Raw genomic sequence first — 25026 nt, forward strand, 5'->3', positions numbered from 1 at the left:
GCCCACCATCAGCTCAGTTTTGTTGACTTAGCAAATAAATGATTTTTCCTCACCCCAACAACTGCCCTTGATTCATTGGGCCCTTTTCAAGCAGGAGAGTAAACAGACTTGGGTTTGGTGGGAGATATAATATTTCTATGTTTGATGTCCTTTTCACTGATTATTGTAACAGTATAATTAAAGAATTCCAAAGAAACAACTCTATCATTGTATTTATGCTAACCTTCCTGTGTATTTCCTAACCTCTTTCTTACCCAGTGCTTTTTGATGTTGTGGGGAACAGAGGCATGATGATCCTTGAGACCCTTTAGCTATTTCCTATTGCAAAAGTGATCTATCCCATTGCCTAAAGGCTTAAAAAATGTCAAAAGCAAAAATTCATTCAAAACCTCATGACCCAGAGATAAACATTTTGCATTTGGAAAAATATGTAACTGCATTTTATTTAGAAAATTGGAAGGATGAATATATTTAATGGATTTTATTTAAGGCAAAAATTCTGATTTAAATTATTTTTGGAATGAAAACAAGATTATTACTAATGTAGCACAGAGCGTGGGGTTGGGTTCTTTCTCTCATAAATTTAAAGAATAAACTTCCATGGACACAAGAGTGAGAGCAAAGTAACAGGATTTATCAGACTAATATAAAGCAGAGCTCCCCAAGAGGGAGGGGTCCCAGAGAGGGACACTGAAGTGTGGCGATTGTCTGGGGGTTTATATAGATCTAGAAGTTTAAGGAAGTCAACCCCTGCTCACTCCTGGGCAGGGCACATCGTGTCCATGCAGCCTTCAGTCCAGTCAAAATGTCCATCAAGCATTTTTTCTTCTGTGGAGAGGCATGGACCAGAGTCACATAGGTCCTGGCTTAAACATAGCCTTTTTGTAAGTTTCTTAGCAAATATCTGCAGGTGCTGTTTGTACTCACTGCCCAGGAAGTGACCCAGGCCCATCTCCCTGTCTGCTCAGTGTTATCTCCTCCTCCTGATTTCACTAACACATCTGTCATGACATTATTGGGGATCTATTTTCTTGGCAATTTGGCCACGACTTCACTGTTATGAAAGATTTAAGTTGAATACGGCATTCTTGGGAGCCTTCCACATCCTGAAAATTCCAAATCCCACATAGGGCATGCCATGTTCCTTGCAGACACCACAATATTTCCATACAAACCTTTTATGTTTTCTTTTCTTCTTCTTCTTTTTTGTTAAAAAGTTTAAAGCACATTCAAGTCCTTTTAAATGTTTTGGATGTGAGCATCCTGGGAGGCTGGTTTTCTTGCTTCTAGAATTTTTGCATGGAAGAGGCCTCATAGGAAGGGGGGGGGCAGTAGAAGAACGTTTAACAGAGAAACTGAGGAATTGGGCTGCAGATGGCATCGGGATGTTGAGTTTGCTCAGCACCATGTCGGGCATGGACAGATTTCAGGTTCTGCAGGAATTGAATGTCAATCATGTCCTCCATGAATCCTTTCAGATGGCCAACACCATGGATTTCTTGAAACACACAGCAGAGTCTTTGTCCTGTCCTTATGGCTCAAAAGTGACCCAGTGGCAGTTCAGATTGTCCATAGGGAAGGAGGCTGTAGCTCAGACGGTGTTTCTAATCAGTCTGGAATGATAATTATTTAAAAATGACTTATAAGTTTGTAGAAAAGTAACTTACAAGTTCCGTTTAAAAAAGGAAAGAAGAAATTTGTTATATAAATAGATTTTAGTTGCTTGGTTAAAAAAAAAAGGAATATGAGATGATGGATAAGTTAATTTGCCTTATTACAGTAACCATTTTATTTTCTGTATGTATCCTATATTCACATGGCACACCTCAAATATACACAGGGAATTTTAAAATTATATCTGTTAAACCTGTTGTGCCTGGGGTATGACTACTGGCAGATCTTAGCCACCATCCTGCTCCCTAGTTTTTGAAATGTTTAGTCAGCAAATAATAATCATATATGTTTATGGGGTTTAGTCTCTCTCTCTCTCTCTCTCTCTCTCTCTCTCTCTCTCTCTCTCTCACACACACACACACACACACACACACACACACACATTTAAAAGGAAGATTTCAATCACAAAATTGTCTTGCCTGATGGATTTCTTAGGGCTTCACCAACAGGCTACATTGGATTAAATTTTGTTGATTTTGGTCTTTCTCAGAAGTCTCATCTTCCTACATTTCCTAACCCTTAAGTTACAGAAGACAAGAGCAGGTAAATGTGCTGCAAAAACGCACAAAAATGTATCTTTCAAAAGATGGATCTGAACCAGGTATATTGGTCCCTGCCTGTAATCCCAGCAGCTTGAGAGGCTGAGGCAGGCGGATCATGAGCTCAAAGCCATTCTCAGTAACAGTGAGGCGCTAAGCAACTCAGTGAGACCCTGTCTCTAAATAAAATACAGTGTGGGGGTGGGATGTGGGTCAGTGGTGGAGTGCCCCTGAGTTCAATCCCTGGTACCTCTCTGCCAAAAAAAAAAAAAAAAAAGGTGGATCTGATCTCCCCACTTCAGGATTTGTGTTGGCTTCTGTCTGAGAGCAGGAAGAAAATTAAGGAAAGGCTGCCATTGTTATCTATTGCCCATCACCTACTATTAAAGGAAGGAGTGTTGAATTCTCTTTCCATATCTTCCCCGTCCCCAGGGAGTTTTTTATTCCTGCATCTGTGGAAGCTCGGCATACTTCTAGTGTTTTAGATGGGCAACCTCACTCAAGCGTTATAAATGCTGTGCTTCAGAAAATTATTCAGAACTGATTACAAGACAAATGTTTTGTTTTTATGAAATGATCCAAGGGAGGGATTCCAAAATGAGAGGAAGAGAGTCCATCAACTGAAATCCTGGAGATGCCCAGTTTAAGCAGACACTGGAAGATAAAATGTCATCAGGATCCAACACAGCAGTCCAGTGCCCAAGATGGTAGAAACACCTGAATTTCCCCATCTGATGGCTTCCTATTTTCTAGACAAAAAGTTAGCATTTCTTTTCCTCAATGTGTACAGCATTCCTAGGGCTGTGGTGGAGGGAGGGGGTGGTGAATCTATTAAATTATCTACAACATGAGGCAGATTTTGACGGCTCCCTGAGAGAGAAATCCAACTTATGTAATTGGTGTGATAGACAAAATAATGACCCACAGACGTCCACACCCTAATCCCATAGCCTGTGAGTGTTACTCTGCCTGGATAAGGAACTTCTCAAGTAGGCTTATGTTAAAGATTAAAAAATCCAATTTTACATTAAATCTATTTAGATGGCACATATTAATGGTATAATGTGATGTTTCCCTGCCTGTCTACAGTGTGAGTGTTTACATCAGGTGAAACATAACTATCTCCTCCAACATGCATTTGTTATTTGTGGTAAAAACTCTCAAAATCCTTTCTTTGTCTTTTAAAGAGACTTGTTGCTGGGATGGAGCCGGGGCCTTGCAAATGCCAGGCAAGGGCCTCCCACTGAGTGGCCCCCAGCCCCTCAGAGCTGTTGGAAAGGCACAGTGCACTTTGTGGTCTAGTGACCTACTGTGCACCACACCACAGAGCTTCTTTCTCCTGACTGTAACTTAGTACCCCCTGATCAAGCTTTTCCCACCCCCTCCTCCCCAGCCTCTGGGAACCACTGTTCTGCTCTTTGTTTCTATGAGATCAATGTTTGCATTTCACTAATCACTGGGATCATGCATGTTAAGCAACTTGAGATGAGAAAATCATCCTGGATTGTCCAGGTGAGGTTAAGGTCATCACCAGGGTCTTTAGGAGACTCAGATAAGGGTGGGGACAAAATGATAATAAGAGGGAAGGAGGTGGGTGGGAGGGAGGGAGAGAGAATCATGTAAGGTCAGTGGACAGGCAGGCATGATGGTGGAGTCCAGGAGGCAGGGGAAGTATGGTCTGTGGACAGGAGGAGAAAAATCCTGCCAATACCAGGGAACGTGTGCTCTGGGAGCAGGGAGTGACCCTACCGTGCTGGGTCTGGAGGTGTCGGACATAGCCTTGCTAGACAGAGTGTAGGACTCAGATTCAGTTGTCCATTTCCTGATCCTCTTGAGCCATGTCCTGTACTGCTCCTGGACCTGCAGAGGCAACCCACGCTTTGGGTCAGCTCACAAAGAGGGGTGCGGGTGGGAGGCATGGGTGGGAGCTGGGCAGGGGTACCTGTTGGCTGAGGAGGCAGTACACCAGGAAGATGAAGACGCCCTGCAGGCTGTTGACGATGGTGAAGAGGTAGGCCATGACGGGGGCCAGGGAGCCCACCTGCAGGACACCCAGACACCAGGTGCAGCCCAAGATGAAGAGATGAGCCATTGCTTTAAATGTCAGCACCCTAGGTTGGGGGAGAATGGAGGCTTATAATGCACCCACAACAAAATCAGGCTATTAACCTCTCCACCCATGGATGCACCTACTATTCCCTGTAAGCGATTTATTTGACTGAACTCTGATGTTTACTCTCAATGATACCCGACAGTAGAAATGTCATTTTGGGTCCAGGATAGCTTTTTGACTTGGACCCAGGAGAGTGATAATTCATAAGCTTACTTCAAAGAGTTTCACGATGTTCCATGAAGATCCCTAATTTCATTAATCCAGCATTACTGAGGATGCCCCGTGCTAGGGCTTGGACATAAAAAATCACAAAGAGAAGCTGGGGGCAGGGGTGCACACCTGTTGCCCCAGCTACTCAGGAGGCTGTGGCAAGAGGATTAGTTGAGCCCAGGAATTGGAGGCCAGCCTGGGAAACATAGTGAGATCGTATCTCAGAAACAAATACAGGGCAAAATTTCTGTTTTCATTAATCGTATGCTCTGTTCAAGTGTCTAATACAACTAAATGATGATATGCAAAAATTTGAAAGGTTAATCAGAGGAACCCAGAAGAAAGAGCATGAATTTTCCACAAGATGCTGAGTGAAGGAACAACCTTGCCCCTGGAGGATTAACTGGAGTAAGCAGCAGAGCCCTGAGTCTGAGATGGCAGCCATAGAAGCGGAGCTGCATTTCTTTTTTTGGGCCACTCAGAAGCTCCAGAGGAGAGACATGAGGGGCTGTTCAGGCACATGGCTCTGCTCTTGGGCATCACTGTCATCTATGACCTCTGGTCCATCTCACCTCGTGTTCTGGAGGGTGGACACATCTCTGTTGATGGAGGACAGCTTGCTCTTCACAATACAGAGGGTCATCAGGAAGAAAACCATATTGACCTTCAAGAAACGAAAAAGCAAAGGAAAGACAGCAGCATGAATCTGATATAATTTTCCTGTGTACATATATGACAATATCACCGTGAATCCAACCATCATGTACATTCACGAGAATGGGTTCCTAACTAGATAAGGTATATTCCATGCTTGTGTAATTGTATCAGAATGGATTTTACCTTCTCGTATAACTAAAACGAACCCCCCAAAAGAAAGTGCAGGAGGTTTATTAATATTTTCATTTCTCTTTTGCAGTCCTGGGGAGGGAACCCAGACCCTAGTGCATGCCAGGCAAGCTCTCTGCCCTTGAGCTACACCCCCATCCCCCACAGCAAAGTTTTACTGAATAAAAATTTAAATCTGTTATCTCTCCATTCTAACCCTTGCAGCATCAATTCTACACCGGAGTGGGTTTTAGTATTTGACAATAGCGTTAGAATTTGTAGATGTAGACATCTTGGAAAACTCAATGCAACCCATAACAATCCAGGTATATTCCTGTTCTGTCACCATCCTTAATATCCTGCTCTTCTAGTAACCCTCAGATGGACAGGAAGGAACTCTGATGACATTACTCACGGAAGAGATTGCACAGACGGGTCCAAGGAAGCCCCACATAAACCCCTGCTCTGGACGGAGCCAGCAGCTGAGCAAGAGAGAGAACAACATCACTTTGCTGTGTTCATGTAGGACTCCACGACCAGAGTCACTCCACACATGCACAACCAGAAGGACAGCAAGCCAGACTCCCTGTATGTGTGATATGTCACAGTACACTCTACTGCTTAAGCTCTGAAATACTCAAAAGGCTACTTTGGCTCAAGTGAAGGCCGTGGACATGCTCGAGAGGAGAAGGACAAGTGGAGTCCGCATTTACCGAGCAGGGGTGCCATACAGGTGAGGTCTGACTACTGCAGACACGGCCACGATGGCGGCCGGGACCCCGTAGCCCACAGGGAACATGAGCCTCCTCATGAGCCTGTTTCTGCTGGAGGAACTGAGCACAGTCAGGTTCCGCGCTGTGAGGAAGAGGAACAGCCCCTCCAGCAGCATCCAGGTGAAGGAGGCCAGGTAGAGGTAGTGCAGGGCGCCCGCGGTGACTGCGCACAGCACCTGGGGAGGAGAGAGATCCCAGGGCATAATCAGGGTCTGGGCGTGGCCTGGGATGCCCCCTGCGCCCTGTGGCGGGGGATTCTGTTGTGTACCAGGCACTGCACTGTGGTGCTTCAGCCATGGGCTGCGTGAGTGCTCCCATAGATCACAGCAGAGCTGGAGAGGTCCTGCTGCCCAGTGACCTTACAGCCTCCCAGCGCTGCCCCGAAGAGTTCCTCATGCAGTAGTGGCGATGCTCTTGTGCACAAACCCCCTGCAATGCTGGTTACTGAACAGCAGGCCCACACAATGACCAGCAGGACCTACTACTTACAAATGGCAACCAATGATCATGTGGCGGCTTATGCATTTACTGCACTATGCTTTTCACATTATTTTAGAAGTGACTGTAGTTCACAGGGTTTAGAATCTTCTCTCCAAATGGTGCTGATCCTGGGAACAGCTGAGGACGCACATTGAATGACAGTATCAGTAGCTGGATATTCACCCATCCCTGGGCTCTTAAGAGACAGAAGCTCATTAAGTAATTCCTTGAATCAAAGCAGAGAAGATAATCAACCCAGAAGGTGGGCAGACCTAGAAGCAGCAGAAAAGAGCAAGAGAGCAAACCTCACAGCCCACAGCACTCCAACAACTGACTCTGTAGGCACGACAGCAGAGGAAATGTTGGGGAAGAATTTAGAAAGCTCCTAGTTAAAATGTTGAAAGAGCTAAAAGAAATTATAAGGAATGAATTTGGAGAAGATGCAGAAAGTGGAAGATGATTTCAATAAAGCCAGATTCTAAAAATGAACCAAATAGAAATTCTGAAAACGAAGGACTCGATTAACCAAATTAAAAATTCGGTAGAACTTCCTTTTTCTCCTGGTAAAAAATGTCTGCTGTAAAACGGGGTGCCGCGTGACGCCAGCTCCGTGGCCTCCTTCATGTCTCCTGATTGAATCAGGAGGTCATGTCCAGTGATTGACGGATGCCATCAAGAGTTTGCGTCAGTTCATCCTAAGGGTCCCCTAATGAAGGAACTTCCCCAGGATGCAAGCCCTGTTGCTAAGCAACAAGAGATGTAGGTGATGGGGTTGTAAAGAGGGTTCGTTTTCTCCTTGAATCCTTCAACGTGAAATGAGTTCAGCACCCCTGGGCGGGTGGGGCAGGGACACCTGGGTACCTCGGGCTTGGTTCTGTCGATGGCCGTGAGGAAGAGCAGGTGGGCCAGCAGGAGGCAGAGCGAGAGCTGCAGGTGCAGGGAGGTGCTGGTGTTCTGGATGGCTCTGCACAGGAGGAAGGTGAGGGCCGCCAGGACCAGGCACAGCAGCGACACGCCCAGCCCCACGCAGGTGATGAAGTCCAGCACAGGGTCGTTGTCCTGGGGCAGAGGGAGGAGCCTTCATAGCAACGTGCCCTGCTCTGGGGTAGGAACCCCTCCGCTATCTGTCATTTGGTGCAGCAGATTCAGGAATGGAGGGACCAGGTCCAGGTGTGAGGCTGATCGGGGAGGGGCTCCAGGTTCAGAAGGTTGGACTATAAGGTTTTCTGAATGGAGCAGCTAAGTGGCGAGAAGGGCCCGGATGTGTAGAGTCCTTACTCAAGAAGGAGACCCGGGATTCCTGACTTTGGGGCACAGTAAGGTGGTATGTTGATATGTAAGTGTGTGTGAAGCCCATGCTGAGGGTCCCTCTGTCCCTGTCCCACGAGGCCACAGGGCAGAACCTGCACCTCAGTGTCCAGGCGTTAACCTCCCATCCCAGACACCCCTGGCCTCAGTCCAGCTCTGCCTGTTCCTTACTGGCCACAAGTCCCTGTGAAGTTAGAATTAGATACTTGGTTAAAAAAATAAAATGAATGATAACAGTAGCTTAAAATTCACCTTTCCCCCATTTCTTTCTGAAAGTCATCTTAAAGCCATAAGGACATTTAAAAGCCCACCATCAATTCTATTTCAATGTAATTGAGGGAAAGAGGAGAGAAGAGGAAAGAGGGAAGGGAAATGTTCAAATGGTAAATAATGAAGGTAAAATTTCAAAGCAGGTGCATCAGGATCAAGTGCACACAGATGTTGTTTGTGGGGATTTTGTTTTTGCAACATATCTGTCAATTTGAAATGGTTTCCCAAGAAAATGTTTGAAAACAAAGTTCAAACCCTGCAGGTGACATTTATGCATCCTACATTTGAGACTATGGTATACAGACAAAATTGGGAAATTAGGAGGCAGGACAGAGGAGGAGCAGAGGGAAAAAATGACACCTGATAAATGAAACAGAGGTTAAACTTTCAAAATAGATGCCTCTGGATAAAGAGTAATGGGGTGGTGGGTTTTCTTTTCCTTTCCTCATGGTTTTAAGAGACCTGGAGAAATAGGTGGGAAAGTGTAAATTTTAAGTTACCACCATCATTAACTTTCTTCCTTTAACCAAGTATCTGATCTATTTCTTCTATTTTTGTTCTTGAAACATATCTAAAAAATAGAAATTGTTTCCTAAGAAAGCACTTAAAAATAAACAGTCCTCCAAGTGATATTAACATGTGCTGAATTTTGAGAACTTCTGATGTAAAGACAAAATCTAATTTCTATAATATATAAAAAGCTCTTGGCTGAGATCTTTGTCATGCTTATAGTCACAGGGTGCTCACAGTAAATGCCCACAACGTGGGCTCACCTGAGAGTCTGAACCTGGGGAAGTAGAAGTGTCCACTCAGTTGGGTAGAGGAGGAGGTAAACAGCCCCCAGTCCAGCCATCCTTCCTGACTCCCCTGACCCCCTCTGACCTCCACCTTCACCAGAACTTCTTCTTCTTCTTCTTTTTTTTTTTGTAAACCTGAAACCTGACCATGGTTGACTTACAGACCTTGGTGGTAAGTATAATTCTAACTTGGTCTTCGTATGTCCACCCCCCTGCTGTTACACAAACCTTCTTCTAATTATTCAATTCTCTTATAAAGTAGGTGTTGCTGTAGAGGGATTTTGCAGGTGGAATTTAGGGCTCGATCTGTTGACTTTCAGATTAGGGAGTTTATTCTCCTGATCTGGTGTAATCAGGCAATTGCTTTAAAGACCTCGACTCTTCCTGGGAAAACACATTCAAAACTTGAGAGGGATTCTATACAAGGGACATTTTCATGCTGGTTTTCAGATAGGAACACTGGTGTTTTGTGAGAAGGCCAACCAGGGGTCATAGGAGAGGAAATGTGGGTGGCTCTTAGGAACTGAGTGTGGTCCCCCCTGACAGCTGCTTAGAGAAGGGAACTGGACTCTGCCTGCAACCAGGGAGCTGGAGGAGGGCTGCAAGACCCAGAAGAAACTGCAGCCCTGGCTGATGTGATCTTGTCAGTCTTTTAGAACCTGTACAAGGAACTCATCCCCCTGTGCTGGGTTACTGACCCACAGAAACTGTGAGGGAACAAATTTGTTTTACTTCAGCAGCGACATTTGCATAAGTGTGTTTTGCAGCAATTGATGCTGAAGGCAGCCTCTCACCTGCACATGGTAGTGGACCATGAGGACGGCAAAGCTGCTGAGGTGGGTACAGTGGCAGGTGGTGCTGCCACCTCTGGTGCTCACTGTCCTGCAGCCTGCAGTGGTCCAGTGACTCCCATTCTGGCTGTGGTCCCAGAAGACACAGAGCACCTTGTGCCTTGGTGCTGGTGTCACCAGCTGTAGCAACAGGACAGGGGTGTGAGCTGGTCTTCCTGCGCTCAGAGATGCTGAACCAGGAAGGGCTGGCTTTCCTGTGTGGGGTGCACCTGGGGGGAGTCCCCCTGAACCTCAAGGTTAAGATAGACAACAAGGGTGTTCCTGGGCCTGGGGCTCTTCCCACTCCGTGGTTCCCCCCACCCCCCACTCACAGGATGGGAGAAGGTGAAGGTAACTGGCGAGCTGAGGTTCTGGGTGTCATTGCTGCTCAAAAAGGCTGAGACGACATCGGAGAGTAGGACAGAGGAGACTCTTGGCAGCAAGTCCTTGTGTGTCCCATGGGGAGCCACCTGCTTTTCAGGCTCCAGGACCAGGGGAGCCTTGGCCAGCAGCTTGTCCATCCCTGGGGTGGAGACCAAGCCCACCACAGAAGGGCCTGCAGGACGAGGCCACGGGTGAGTCTCAGAGTCTCCTCCAGGGACTCCTCCTTAGATGGCCTCTCCTCCTTTTGAATTGTTGTATTATAATGATACATAATAGTGGGACTTGCTGCTCCACATTCACACGTGCACACAACAGAATGTGGCCTCATCACTCCCCAGAACCTCCCGTTTGGACGCTCTTCTAGTGACCTATTCCCACCCACATTACCCTTTAGTCTTTAATTCTGTATTTTTTCACATCCTCGGACATATGTTCCCACCCTGAGGCCTCTTCCAAACAGTATGGTACTGGTGTAAAGATGGACATCCACCTTCTCCCCATCTCAGATGTTACCTGTGTAACAAGATTCCTGTGCCAGATTCCAGTTCAGCTGCATCTTTGCCTGATTCAGACTCAAGGTGACATTGCAAATTCCTTTCTTCTGCACCTCCAGGGACAGTTCTATGAGTCACAGGAAGAAGAAGAGTTATGTTAGAAATATATATATATATATATATATATATATATATATATATATATATATATGGATATTGTATAATAACACGTGTATATCACGTATATCAAGGACCTATGTGTAACTTCCAATTCACTATAACCATACACATGTGTATGTGTATATATAGACACACATGTGTACACACACACACACATATATATATATATATATATATATATATATATATAATCCTTTGTAATTTCAGATTTATATGTATGTGTATATATGTGTTTGTATACATACGTGTGCATACATACATGTGTATGAAATCTGAAGTTATGAAGAATTGTAACAGTAGGAGCAATTGTGCACTAACATATTAGAAAATTGAGATGAAATGGACACATTCTTAGGGACACAGAAACTACAAAAACTGACTCAAGAAGAAGTGGAAAATTTGAAGAGATGTATAATAGCTAAAGAGATTGAATCAATAATGAAAAACCTCCTAAATGAACATGAAAGATCAGATTTTCACCAATTCCATATAGCTGAATTTCAATAATCATATAGGGAAGAATGAACATGAATTCTTTCTAAACTCTGGTTACAAAAGCTTTATTCTAGGTGAAAGAAGATAGGCGGACAGGTCACACTTTGTATGATTGCTTTTTACAAAATGGTAGAATAGGCAACTCCATTAAGACAGCAAGCAGGAGAGTGGATGCCAGGGTTGGTGGGAGGAATGAATGAAGAAAGCCGAGGAGGCATTTTTTTTTTTTTTGATTTTGGAGAAAAATGTCTTAGAAATGAAGGTGATGGCTGCATCAGTTTGTGAATGTTCTTGATTCCACTAAATGTCGAACTGGTGGATTTTATTTATATATTTTATTTTTTGGTGAATGATAAATGGTGAACTTAAATGGTGAATTTTATGTTATGTGAATTTTACCACAATGAAACAAAGCATACTTAAAAAAGATTCATTTGTATTCTTCCACATTAGTTTTTTGAATCTGTTTCTATTTTGCTACCTACATGTGTACTATTTGTGGTTTTCTGCCTTTTTCACTGTTGTGATTATTTATGTGAGTCACGCTGAGGTACAGTGTGGCCACTCAGCTCTAGTGGGATCAGAAGAGGATGAGGCTAGGAACAGGGGCTGGCACAGAGCCAGGGACTTACGTGTGCCTGCAGAATAATTGAAGGTTGCTGTCCCCTCAGGCAGACCCCTGCTCAGGTGTGTCAGAGCACTCTCTAGGCCTGTCAGCAGGTGAGTGGCCACGTTGTGCTTCTGTGAGGAGGTCAGGGTCTCCAGGTCCCCAGGGGTCTCCAGTAGCTCATCCACCTCTTGCATGAGCCCCTGGAGAAATGAAGGCACAGAGCAGGTGGACTCGGACCAGAGGCACCACAAAAATAGCTTGATCACTCAGCCCCAGAGAACAGACCCAGACACTGTCCAGTTGGGGATAGAGAGAGCATGGTTTGGGACTCCCTGAGTGGCCCTTGCTCCTCAGAGGTCAGTCCTGGTTCATGACTGTCAAGGATGACAAAGACCAGGATGAGAGCAAGAGGAAGACAGTGCATGTGGGCATCCAACAGTGTGTGTGTGGCTCCCAGTGTCCTCTTCCACCTGCCCTGGGAGAGTGGCCAGCTCAGAGCAGGACCCCACTGTGCTTGGGCCTGTTCCCCTTCCCCCAGACCAATGATGCCCCCCTCCCGCTATGGGAGGTCTCCCCCTACTTCCCCTGGATCCTGCCCTTACCTGGATGGTGTCCTTGGCCACAACTGCCTTGAAATCCCTGTGCAGATTGTTGACTTTGTCAAAGAAGCGGGAGAGACTCTGGGGAGGTGAGATGAGGGGTCATGGGTGGATGGGAAACTCAGGGCCAAGGGGTGGATGCTGGGCCATGCCAGGATTCCCACCTCCCTGTCTTGGCTGGGGCGCTCACCTTGCTGTTTACTTCAGGGGGCAGAAGCCTGGTGAAGAAGGCCTACAAGAGGTCCATAAGAGAAGGAAATGTGGGTGGCTCTTAGGAAGGGAGTCTGGTCCCCTGCTGAAAGCTGCTAAGAGAAGGGAACTGCATTCTGCCTGCAACCAGGGAGCTGGGAGGAAGACTGTGAGTCCCATGTGAGACTGCAGCCCTGGCCAATGCAATCATTTCAGCCTGGTAAGACCATGTGCAAGGAACCTATCCCCCCTGTGCTGGGTTGCTGACCCACAGAAGTGTGAGGTAACAAATTTGTTTACTTAAGCAGCAATATTTGCATAAATCTGTTTTGCAGCAATCCATGCTGAAGGCAGCCTCTCACCTGCACATTGTAGCTGGCCCTGAGGATTGCATGGCTGCTGAGGCGGGTACAGCGACAGGTGGTGCTGCCGTCTCTGGTGCCCAATGTTTTGCAGCCTGCAGTGGCCCAGTGACCACATCCATTCTGGCCATGGTCCCAAAAGACACAGAGCACTTCACGCTTTGGCTCAGAGGTCACCAGCTGTAGGAACAGCACAGAGGTGTAAGCTGGTATTTTTGTGCTTGGAGATACTGACCCCTTATAGCTGGCTTGGGAAGGGCTGAGTTTCCTGGATGGGGGGCACCTGTAGGGAGTCCCACTGAATCTCAAGGTTAAGACAGACAACAAAGGTGTGCCTGGGCCTGGGGCTCTTGTCACACCCCGACACTCACATTGTGGGAGAAGGTGAAGGTAACTGGCGAGCTGAGGTTCTGGGTGTTCTTTCTGCTCAAAAAGACTGAGATCACATCCGAGAGCAGGACAGGAGAGACTGACAGCAGCGAGTCCTTGTGTGTCCCATGGGGAGCCACCTGCTTCTCAGGCTCCAGGACCAGGGGAGCCTCAGCCAGCAGCTTTCCCATCCCTGGGGTGGAGACCAAGCCCACCACAGAAGGGCCTGCAGGACGAGGCCACGGGTGAGTCTCAGGGTCCTCCAGGGCCTCCTCCTTAGATGGCCTCTCCTCCTTTTGAATTGTTGTATTATAATGATACACAATAGTGGGACTTGCTGCTCCACATTCACACGTGCACACAACAGAATGTGGCCCCATCACTCCCCAGAACCTCCCCTTTGGATGCTCTTCTAATCACCTCTTCCCACCCACATCACCCTTTAATCTTGAATTCTGTATTTTTGGCATCTTTTCCCACCCTGAAGCCTCTTCTAAACAGGATGGTACTGGTGTAAAGTGGACATTCCTCCTTCTCCTCATCTCAGATGTTACCTCTGTGAGCAGATTCCTGTGCCAGATTCCAGTTCAGCTGCATCTTTGCCTGATTCAGACTGAAGGTGACATTACCATCTCCTAGCTCCTGTACCTCTAGGGACAGTTCTATGAGTCATGGGAAGAAGAAGAGTTATTTTAGGAATATATATGTGTATATGTGAATATTGTATATGTATAAGTGTCACATTATATACATGTGTTTGTTTAACTTCCCATTTACTATAATCACACATATATTCAAGTGTATATAAAGACACAAATATATGTATATTATCTTTTGTAACTTCAGATTTCATATATATGTGTGTATATCTATATCTATCTATCTATCTATCTATCTATATATATATATATATATATATATATATATTGTGTATACATGAGTGCATACACACATGTATATGAAATCTGAAGTTATGAAGAATTGTAACAGTAGGAGCAATTTTGCATCAACAAATTAGAAAACATAGATGAAATTCTTAGGGACACAGAAACTGCTAAAACTGACTCAGGAAGAAGTAGAAAATCTAAAGAGACCTATCATGGGTAAAGGGATTGAAGCAAAAATGAAAAACCTCCTAAATGAACATCTGAGATCAGATGGTCTTGATTGTGAAATTCACCAACCATATAGGGAAGAATGAACATGAATTAGTTTTAAACTCTTTCAAATAACAGAAGAGGGACACCACCTGGTAATTCCTGAATGCCAATATTACTCCTATGCCTAAACCAGATAAAGACATCACAAGAAGAGACTTTATTGCTTATGAACACAGATACAATAATCTGTAACCAAATATTAGGAATCAATTTAACTAAGAAACTCAGGATTTGTACATAGAGAACTATTGAAGGTTTTGAAAGGAGACCCTAAATGAAGGGAAAGATACCTCATGTTCATGGATTGGGAAACCTTATATTGGTAAGATGGAAACACTCTCCAAAGAAATCTACAGGGTCAATGTCATCCTATCAATGTCCCAACAGCCCATTAACATTATAATTTGCTTAAATGGAAAACTCACCTTAAAACTAGCATAGCATTGCAAGAGATCCAAGTAGTTAAAGCATGGCTGAAAAGATCAACAAAGGTGGAGGACTCACACTTCCTGATTTCAGAACAGATGGCAAATGAGCATAGAGCAAAGACACAGTGTGGTTGCTCAGCTCTAGTAGGATCAGAAGAGGATGAGACAAGGAACAGGGGCTGGCTCAGAGCCAGGGACTTACGTGTGCCTGCAGAATAATTGAAGGTTGCTGTCCCCTCAGGCAGACCCCTGCTCAGGTTTCTCAGAGCACTCTCCAGGCCTGTCAGCAGGTGAATGGCCACGCAGTGCTTCTGTGAGGGTGGCAGGGTCTCCAGGTCCCCAGGGGTCTCCAGCAGCTCATCCACCTCCTGCATGATCCCCTGGAGGGATGGGGGCACAGAGCAGGTGGACTCGGGCCAGAAGCACCACACAAAGAGTTTGACCACTCAGCCCAGAGAGCAGACCCAGACACTGTCCAGTTGGGGATAGAGAGAGCATGGTTTGGGGCATCCTGTGTGACCCTTGCTCCTCAGAGGTCAGCCCTGGTTCGTGACTGTCAAGGATGACAAAACCCAAAGACCAGGATCAGAGCAACAGGACAGACAGTGCACGTAGACATCCAACAGTGTGTGTGGCTCCCAGTGTCCTCTTCCACCTGCCCTGTGAGAGTGGCCAGCTCAGAGCAGGACCCCATTGTGCTTGGGCCTGTCTCCTCCCCCCAGACCACAGCTGCCCTCCTCCCTGTGTGGGAGGTCTCCCCCTACTTCCCCTGGATCCTGCCCTTACCTGGATGGTGTCCTTGGCCATGGCTGACTTTAAATCCCTGTGCAGATTGTTGACTTTTTCAAAGAAACGGGAGAGACTCTGGGGAGGTGAGATGGGGGTCACGGGTGGGTGGGAATCTCAGGGCCAAGGGGTGGACAGGGTGCTGCCCCAGGGATTTCAACCTCCCTGTTTTGGCTGGGTTGCTCACCTGGCTGTGGTCTCCAGGGGGCAGAGGCCAGGTGAAGAAGGGCATGACTGCGGGGACAGGACAGTGGTTCATTAGGAGGAGTGCAGGTGTGCGTGTGTGGGTATGTATGAGCATGTGCATGTGGGTGTGCACGTGTGTGTGAGGTGGGGGAGGTTCTGGGGTCAGGGAGGGCCGGGTACCTTTGCAGATCTCTTTGTAGAAGCCATTGTGTCTCCCAGGAATTGGCTCCCAGCCTGGGCGGCATTGGCACGAGTAACTCCCCTTGGTGTTGGTGCAGGTGGTGGAGCGGTGGCACTTATGCTGCCCGGAGCTGCACTCGTCCATATCTGGGGACATAGAGAGAGGGGTTGGTTCCCACTGAAGCCAGGACCAGTGCTCTCCACCATCCTATCTCTACCCCCTTTCCTCCCATTAGTGCCCTGCCTGGGCTGTGGTGCTGCCACCCAGCGACCCACACTCCTGTGTGTGTTTCGAGGAGTGTGCAAGCCCTGGTGTGCCCCAGGCCTTCCCTGTACAGATACAGGTTGTGAGGCTGCAGAAATATGTCCTCCCAGGAAGTTTTTTGTTGCTGCTCAGTTTCCCCGGGAGTCTCCTGGCAGAACCTCTGTTCCTTTCCCAGGACCCTGGTCTTTCCATACAGCCCTCTGGATCCTTTGGCCAAGACATGTACACATGGCACAATGTGCACCCATAGGGACCTTGTGTCCTCAGAGTCCCCTTGATCCCCAATTTAGCCCTGTGTACCTCCTACATTCATGCACCTTCCCTTTTCTCTCTGTGTACTTGGCACTACCATCTCCCGGGATGGGTCCTGGCTCCTGCACACCCATTGCTGGATTCCACCTGGCCCCATGGATGCTGGAAGCAGATTTCTTTGCCTAACCACCTTGCCCTGGAAGGAGGTGAATCCTGCTCATGCGTGGAAGTTACTCCTCCTGGGAATCATGGTGTCAGGCCAGACCATGGCAAGGACCAGAGCAAGCTCAGTGTCACCGTCCCAGACCTAAGGGCAGGCTGAGACCAACTCCTGAGGCCCAGGTCCTCTCTGTGCATTTCCCTGGTGTCTCTGCCATTTTACTCTTTCCTTTCTCTTTTCTGTCTTTGATGATGGCCTTGAGGTCAAAGGCTCAGCTCTTGACCCTTACCCATGACCCCCACTGACACTGGGAAATGACACTTTGGATCTCATTTCCCTCCTTATGACTCTCTCCCTCTCCCCCTTTCTTCCCCTGGAGCTGGAGACTAGCCCAGGGACTCACACCTGCTAGACAATCTCTGATGTGCGTCTGCCCCTCCCCCAAGCCTCTTTACCATGACAGGTGACCAGGGGGTTGGTGAAGACCTCTACAGATGAAGAGGCAAACCCCGGCTTGCAGCGACAGGCGGTGGCGTTGACACATTCCGAGTTAGGAGGGCACCAGGGGTTACAGGCTGTTGGGGCACAGACTGGTCAGAGGCTGGGAGGGGGCAATGTGGTCCCCAGAGGAGGGTTCTGGGGGGTGGGGAGATGCCGTGAGCCTCCCTGCCCAGGCCTCTCCTCCCTGGGCTGGGGGTGCAGGGACCCTCCCAAGCTCAGGCTGTGGACAGGCTGTTCTCCACACACTCACGCTGAAAGTCCCAGGCTCTGGCTCTGGAGAGACTCAGCAGGACACACAGCAGCCCTGTGACACAGAGAGGGCAGGTCAGTGGGCCCAGCAGGCAGAGGAGGCTGGAGGTGATGCATTGGAGGGCAGGGGCTGAGGACCCTCCTGGGCTCAGACCTGGTCCTCTCCTCAGAGGGACCCCAGGTGGCATTTCCAAGAGGGTCTGGGTGATGGAAGGGGCCTGAGCCTGGCAAGCTCTGGGCTCCAGCCGTACCTCTCCTGGCCTGTGGGTGGGGGACTGGAGCCTGGTGGCCCTGGTTCAGACTCTGGAGCACAGGTAGGCTGCCTCACTGCCTCGCCTCAGTTTCCCTTTCTGTGGAGTGGGGACAAGATGACACCCATGTCCTAGGGTCACATGAGAACAAACCCCAGTGTGTCAGGGTGTTTACCACCATCGCTGACATTTAGGTAGGAAGGGAGGGTCAGGGCCAGCTGTTCTCTCAGGTCCCCTGCCTGGTCTCTCAGATGCTCTGGCCCTGTCCCCTTCCTCAGGGACACATACCACACTGCAGCTATGGCTGGAGCACCTGAGAGCCACATCTGACACCCCCACTGTCAGCCCCACGGCCTGTCCTGGGACCCCGTGGTGCCCTATTACCCCCCAACAGGAAGGTGCTGTGGGCAGGTGCTGGGCTCATTCTGGGGGGGCCTCCTTCTGCTGTTCCTGCCACTGAGCAGCTGCCCCCTCCCAGGGCACATCCTGGGGACCCTCCTCAAGTCAACGGGGCCTTAGGTACATGATCCTCTTGATGTTCAACAGAGAGACAGGCGAGGAGTCAAAGAGAGTCTGGTTCTCAATCCCTAAAATAAATTCTAGGGGTATTGGTGGTTCCTTCTTGGTCAGTTTATCTAATGCGCTGCCTGGACATCTGGTCAGGCTCTAAACATTGCCGTGAGGCCTTCATCAGAGGAGACCCCACTGAATGTGAAGACTGCAAGGAAAGCAGGATCCCCTCTCCTGTGTGGGGCTCATCTAACCCATGGAGGCCCTAAGAGACCAAGACTGGCCCCCTGAGGAGGACGGAGTTCTGGCCCCGACTGCTTCTGGACCTGAGATGGAACATCAGCTCCTCCCTGGTCTCAATCCTGCCACCTCCTCCCTGGTATCCATCCTGCCACCTCCTCCCTGGTCTCCATCCTGCCACCTCCTCCCTGGTCTCCATTATGCCACCTCTTCTCTGGGTCTCCAATTTGCCATCTCTTCCTTGGTCTCCATCCTGCTACCTCTTCCCCTTGTCTCCATCCTGACCCCTATTCCCTAGACCTTCATCCTGCTATCTCTTTCCTTGTCTTCATCCTGCCACTTCCTCCCTGGGTCTCCATCCTGTCACCTCTTCCCTGGGCCTCCATCCTGCCATCTCTTTCCTGGTCCATCTGGTCATCTCTTTTTGGTTCTCTAACCTTCCACCTCTTTTCTGGGTCTCCATCATTCAACCCCTTTTCTTGTTCTCCATTTTGCCAACTCTTCCTAGTCTGGATTCTGTACCTCTTTCCTAGTCTCCATTCCTCGACCTCTTCCCTGGTCTCCTCCTGCCACATACCCAGTATAGTCTGCACTTCTCAGCCTCTACAACTGCACAAGCATATCCTTAAAATAATCATCCTTCCCTCTTTCTGTATAGTGCCCTATTGGTCTTATTTATCTGGAGAACCCTGCTGCACGTGGGGAATATAATGACAAATCCCTGCTAATCCTAAAGTTTTCACTAAGAGTAACTTTCTAGAAATAAATTTCTCCTTTAAGAATTTAATTTTTTTTAAAAAGAGCTGATATATTTTAAAAATACCCTCCCTGCTCTCCTTTACAGGGAAAGTGAGAAAACCAGTCAAAAATGAAGCAAAGGACTTGCTGGTGGCTCCTAGCTCCCTTTCTTGCCTGTCACATGGTCACGATTCCACTTACCGTGGAGCAGTCTTAGACATCTGCTTCTCATGGTGCCGAGACCAGCCAGCCCAGTGATGGAGGACTTTTGGTTCTGGTTGGAGTTAAGAATGCTTCCAGTTTAAATATGACTCATGATGAAGTTGACCACAGCGAGCAAATCACGGTCTGGATGCTTTCTTCCTCCGATCAGTTCCCTGGTGAATTTCTAAGAACTCAGAGGTTTGTTTCCAAATATTTGCTTAGTTTGGGTAATAATCGTGCTGAAGATCTCCTTGGGGGTGACTCACATTTTCTGAGACAGGAAGGTAGGACACTGTGTATTAGAAGCTCAAGCATGAAGGATCATTCTCCTGGTCTTCTTGCCCCATAAGGACCTTGGTTCAGAATGAATAGACTTATCTATTTATTACCTATCCCTAGACTTACTTGTGTAACTTACATGAAAACAAGGCTCATGATTAAATATAGAACTCAGGGCTTCAGTAGATGGGGATAGGAGAAGTCAAACAGCCCAACACTTGACTCTCCTCCAGGACAGGGAGAGAGAGAGTCTATGTAAGCTCATGTCTTACCATTTCCCTTCCACCAAAGCACCGTGTCCCTAACCTGAGACAAGACTTGGCATTCCCAACACTCACACTTAGAAAGTCTGAGAAGGCAGGTCCTGCAGAGCCACCTGGTCCCCATACTACTATTGTTCCTTATAAATTTTAGCAGTATTCTTCTCTATTTATCTTTCATAATCACACTGAAAGAAAAATGGGTAATTGCTGTGAAAAATTAAACTATTCTTTCTAATACCTGGTAGACATCTTATTCTTTGCAGTCTTTGTTGTTAAGTGTACTAGTGTGCCATGGGGAATATAATGACAAATCCCTACACTGTAAGTTTGAATGTCCCCATCCCCAGGTTACACCAAATTCTGTATTGCTTCCTGGCCCAATTTGAGTTTGCTAGGCAGAAGTCTCATCTATTATGAATATGATGTGTGCTCTCCCTTATAAGCCCTAAGCCAACTCTTGTAACAATGAAATAATATTAATAATTATATGTACTATTGAAAAAAAATCTCATGTTACCAATGGGGGCTGTTATGTTTTAAAATCATTGTTCCTAAACTCAGGCTCTTAACCTTGCACTTATAGAAAGATACAATATTATACTGTAAGTATTAACTTGATAATACCATATGGATTATATTTCAACTTGCTTTTCCCATTCAACTTCGTGTATTGGAGGTTTTTAAAATTAATTTTTTATTTGTTTTAATTAGTTATACATGACAGTAGAATACATTTATGCCCTATAGCGGGGAGGGGGGCAATAGTGGAGATCTTTTCAATATCTGTATAAGAGCTATATCATGCACAGGTGTATCCTGTTTTTAAAATTTATATCCATATACCTTATTCATTTTACTATTCTTTATTGATGGTTGCTTATATGTAGTGAAATTTTTCACTCTTGCAAATATACTGCAGTAAACCTTATAAATAGCTTTCTGTGAACATGGGATTGTTTAATGTGACATAGATTAAAAGAGGTGTGATTGCTGGGCCTTAGGTACATCCAGATTAAATTTTCATAACAGGTACCAAATTGCTGAATAAAATATCTATGTAAGTTTACTCTAGTACCTACCATATAGGAATATCCATTTCACCCCTGGTCTAACAACTATTGAATATAATCAATTTGGTAGATATTTCCTAAACTAATGCTTGAAATTTTAGCTCCTTTTTAAAAAATTAATTTCAGTTTCCTTGATTGCTGTGTATTTATTTGCCATTCATTTTTCTTTTTCAGTTAAGAACATATAAATTTCAATTTGCCCCAGTGGCTCAGGAGTCTGAGGCAGGAGGATTGCAAGTATAAAGCCAGGCTCAGCAACTCAGCACTAAATATGTGCTATGAACATCGTTGTACAAGCATCTATTTGAGTCCCAGTTTTCTATTCTTTGGGGTGCACACAGATGCGGTGGAGTTGCTGTGTGATGTGATAATTCTATGTTTAACCTTCTGAGGAACTGCCAAACTGTTTTCCACACTGGCTGGACCATTTTCCATTCCTAGCAGTAATGTATGAGGATTCAAAATTCTCCCTATCCTCACCAATATTTTTAATTTCTTTTTAAAAAATGTTACTTTTAATTTTACTTAATGACACCTATTGTCAATAATGTGTAATGATCAGGCTGGGGATGTGGCTCAAGCAGTAGCACGCTCACCTGGAATGTGTGCCGCCTGGGTTTGATCCTCAGCACCACATGCAAGCAAAGATATTGTGTCTTCCAAAAACTAAAAAATAAATATAAAAAAATAATGTGTAATGATCATTTTAGGGTAATTGACACATGCATCACTTTAAACATATATCACTTCTTTGTGCTGAGATTATCCAAAATATTCTAGATTTAAAAAATTACTTTCTGATTAGCATTAGTCACTCTAGTATGCAACAGAACACCAGAACGCATTCCTCCTAACTGTGACTTTGTGCCTGTTGATGACCTTCACTACCCTTCCTCTTCCCTGTCCAGCCCAGGTAACCATTAATCTCCTCTCTCTCCCCAGACACCAGCATTTCTGGATTCCACCTCAAAGGGGGATTCTGCAGTCTTTGCCTCTCTATGTTCATTCTGGGTTGTGAAGTGCATCTTACTGTGGTTTTGCATCAAGCTCAAATTTTGTTCTCCATAAGTAAAGTTTTGTTGGGAGACAACCACACCTGCTCCTTTGGTATCTATGATGACTGCCACCCTCATGGCAGAGCTGAGTCACTATAAGAGACCATGTGGCCTGTGAAGCCCAAGACATTGACTATCTGCCTCTTCACAGAAGTTTGCTGGGTTCCCCATTCAAGCAAGTAGGCAAGGTGAGAAGCATGTTAGTGAGTGAGTGTGTCTCTGTGTGTGTGTGTGTGTGTGTGTTGGCATGAGCTTCTCTAGGTCAGAGCTGCTGGGTAAGTGGGGGATGTGATGGACAGAAGGACAGTCCCCCACAGGTATCCAAGCTCTCATCTTTGCAACCTGTGACTACTTTACCCACCTTTTATATCCAACTGTGAATATTGTCTTTAAAATCAGAACAAATACCAAAGAAACAAACTGGCACTTTATTACAATTACCCTCAGCTCTGTTCTCTTTAGTTATTGCAAGGGCTAGCTATTGCTGTAGAACAAGCAGTCCTCAATGCAAATAGTTTAATAAGGTTTTTTGTTACCCAATGGGACTACCGGTTGGGGTTTTCTGAGTCTGACTCAATAAAAGAACATTCATGTTCATAGGAGAGCCTGTGGCCAGAAATCACATGAAGGGCAGGAATCAAGCTCCCCTGTGATCCATCCTTTGATCTTGAGGACTGAAGTCATTCTAAGCCTGAAGGACACACATAATGGAGCATACGGGTATTGCACTTCTATTGCTGTGGCGAAATTCAGAAAGGGGAGAATATTTCACTTAGAACAATGGAAGGATTAATATTTCTAGGCAGCACTGGACATTTTGAAGCAGAAACACATCAATGACTCAATAGTGCAACCTAGAAAACGCCGACTAACCTCAATGATCAAACCCCTGATATACGAACACCAACCTTCCACACCTCCGTTATTGTAGTTGCCAGATGAAAAGATATATTTTACATAGCAATACAATGTGTAATGTAGAGGTTTGTCTCATCATATTTTAATGTCCTGTTTCTGAGGCCAAAGTAACCAAACTTTCATTTTAAGTTTTTCTTTCCATCTAGACGTCAAGTGGAGACATGTATTTTCAAATACATGAAAATAAACTTTGCAGTGATTATGGTAGAGGCTGTGGACACCATGCTGGGCAAGAGAAAAGAATCCCAATGGTGAGAAGAAAAGCCAGTGCACAGCCGTGAAGCTCACTCGTCTGTTAGAATCTGCCTCATCAGGAAGAGCAGCTGAGATGGGGATGCATGGAGGCATGAGGGACCCACAAGGGCAAAAACCATGCTGTGGGATTCCCTCCAGTATAGGATTATTACACAGGCCATCTTAACTGTCAAATGCATTCCCCCACAGTATTACCATGCACGACTGTGTGTTTTAGTATCAATTAAAAAAATTACTCCATATGATCCATCATGGGAAAAGAAATAGTTTTCAGAAATGCATGTCATCCCATGAGATGAAAGTGAATTTCCAATATCTCTATCCAGGATTGAAAATAGTTTGAATAAGTATGCAAGTGGTTAAGAGGAACACTGTTCATATCTCAGAGGGAACAGAAAGCTTATCAGGGTGTGCTTTATAATTTTCATAGGGAAGTTGAAATCAAAGGAAGAGAAACTCCCGAAAATGAATAGAAGGAACAAGTTGTACTTCTAAAATCAGATGAAAGTATTGTAAATTTTTGCCCTGAGGCTTTGAGCTCTGTGATCCAAAAAATCTTTCAGACCCAGCAATATGGCCCCTTTTATAGTTTTATCTTGAAATTTTTTTCCAGAGCTCTCTTGATGTCTCTATCCCTCAGACTGTAGATGAATGGGTTCAGCATGCAGGTGACCATTGTGTACATCACCGAGGCTGTGGCAGTAGAGCATGAGTTTTGGGTCACAGCAGAACTAAAGTCCACCCCCAGGAAGGTGCTATAAAATAAGGAACCACGAGGAGGTGAGACACACATGTGGAAAATGCTTTATAATTTGCCTGAGCTGATAAGATAGCACTCATGGAAGACACTATTCTGGAGTAATAGTAACGGATACCATCCAATATCAAAGGTGCAAAATACATCACTGTGTCATTAAGAAAAGTGTCAGAGCAGGCAAGTAGGACCAGTTGATTCAGTTCACAAAGTGTGGGATTTCCAAGTCTGTGCAGAAGGACAGCCACAATGCCATTAAAGTTTCTAGTAAGGAATTCAGGACATTTGTGACCCAGCATGCCAGCACCAGCACACCAGAGATCCTGTGGGTCACGATGACAATGCAGTGCAGGGGGTGGCAGATGGCCACATAGCCATCATAGGACATCACACCCAGGAGGAAGTTGTCCTACTCAACAAATAATATAAAAAGGTAAATCTGTATGAAGCAGCCTGCATAGGTAATGGCCTTGGTCTGAGTCTGGATGTTCACCAGCATCTTTGGGATGGTGGTGGAGGTGAAGCAGATGTCTACAAAGGACAGGTTGGAGAGGAAGAAGTACATTGAAATAAAACAAAACTAAAATAAAACTTCCATCAATAGAACTAATATAGACCTCAGCTGTTTATCCATCTGATCCTGGGCTTTTCTTCATTGGTAGGCTTCTTATGGAGTCTTCTAGTTCATTGCTTAAAAGTGATCCGTCTAACTTGTGTATATCATCCTGATTGAGTTTGGGCAAATCCTATGACTCTAGAAATTTGTTGATGCCTTAAATATTTTCTATATTATTGGAATTCAAAATTTCAAAATAATTTCT

At 45.9% G+C, this 25026-nt stretch overlaps 1 protein-coding gene across 1 annotated transcript; it reads right to left on the reverse strand.

The window, feature by feature from the left end:
- Positions 1–1589: 1589 nt before the first annotated feature.
- Positions 1590–24593, reverse strand: LOC114082285 (adhesion G protein-coupled receptor E2-like). Its single transcript, XM_071617859.1, has 17 exons — positions 24521–24593; positions 17670–17723; positions 17374–17493; positions 16242–16388; positions 16063–16109; positions 15876–15953; positions 15292–15469; positions 14056–14163; positions 13492–13727; positions 13133–13297; positions 7476–7673; positions 6075–6310; positions 5777–5843; positions 5109–5200; positions 4156–4324; positions 3963–4073; positions 1590–1613 (listed from the first exon to the last, which is right to left on the reverse strand). The coding sequence occupies exons 1-17, from the start codon at positions 24591–24593 to the stop codon at positions 1605–1607; spliced, it is 2088 nt and encodes a 695-aa protein (XP_071473960.1). The 3' UTR covers positions 1590–1604.
- Between the last annotated feature and the right edge of the window lie 433 nt (positions 24594–25026).

This window comes from Marmota flaviventris, chromosome 1 (genome assembly GCF_047511675.1).
Source record: "Marmota flaviventris isolate mMarFla1 chromosome 1, mMarFla1.hap1, whole genome shotgun sequence".
Taxonomy (NCBI): domain Eukaryota; kingdom Metazoa; phylum Chordata; class Mammalia; order Rodentia; family Sciuridae; genus Marmota; species Marmota flaviventris.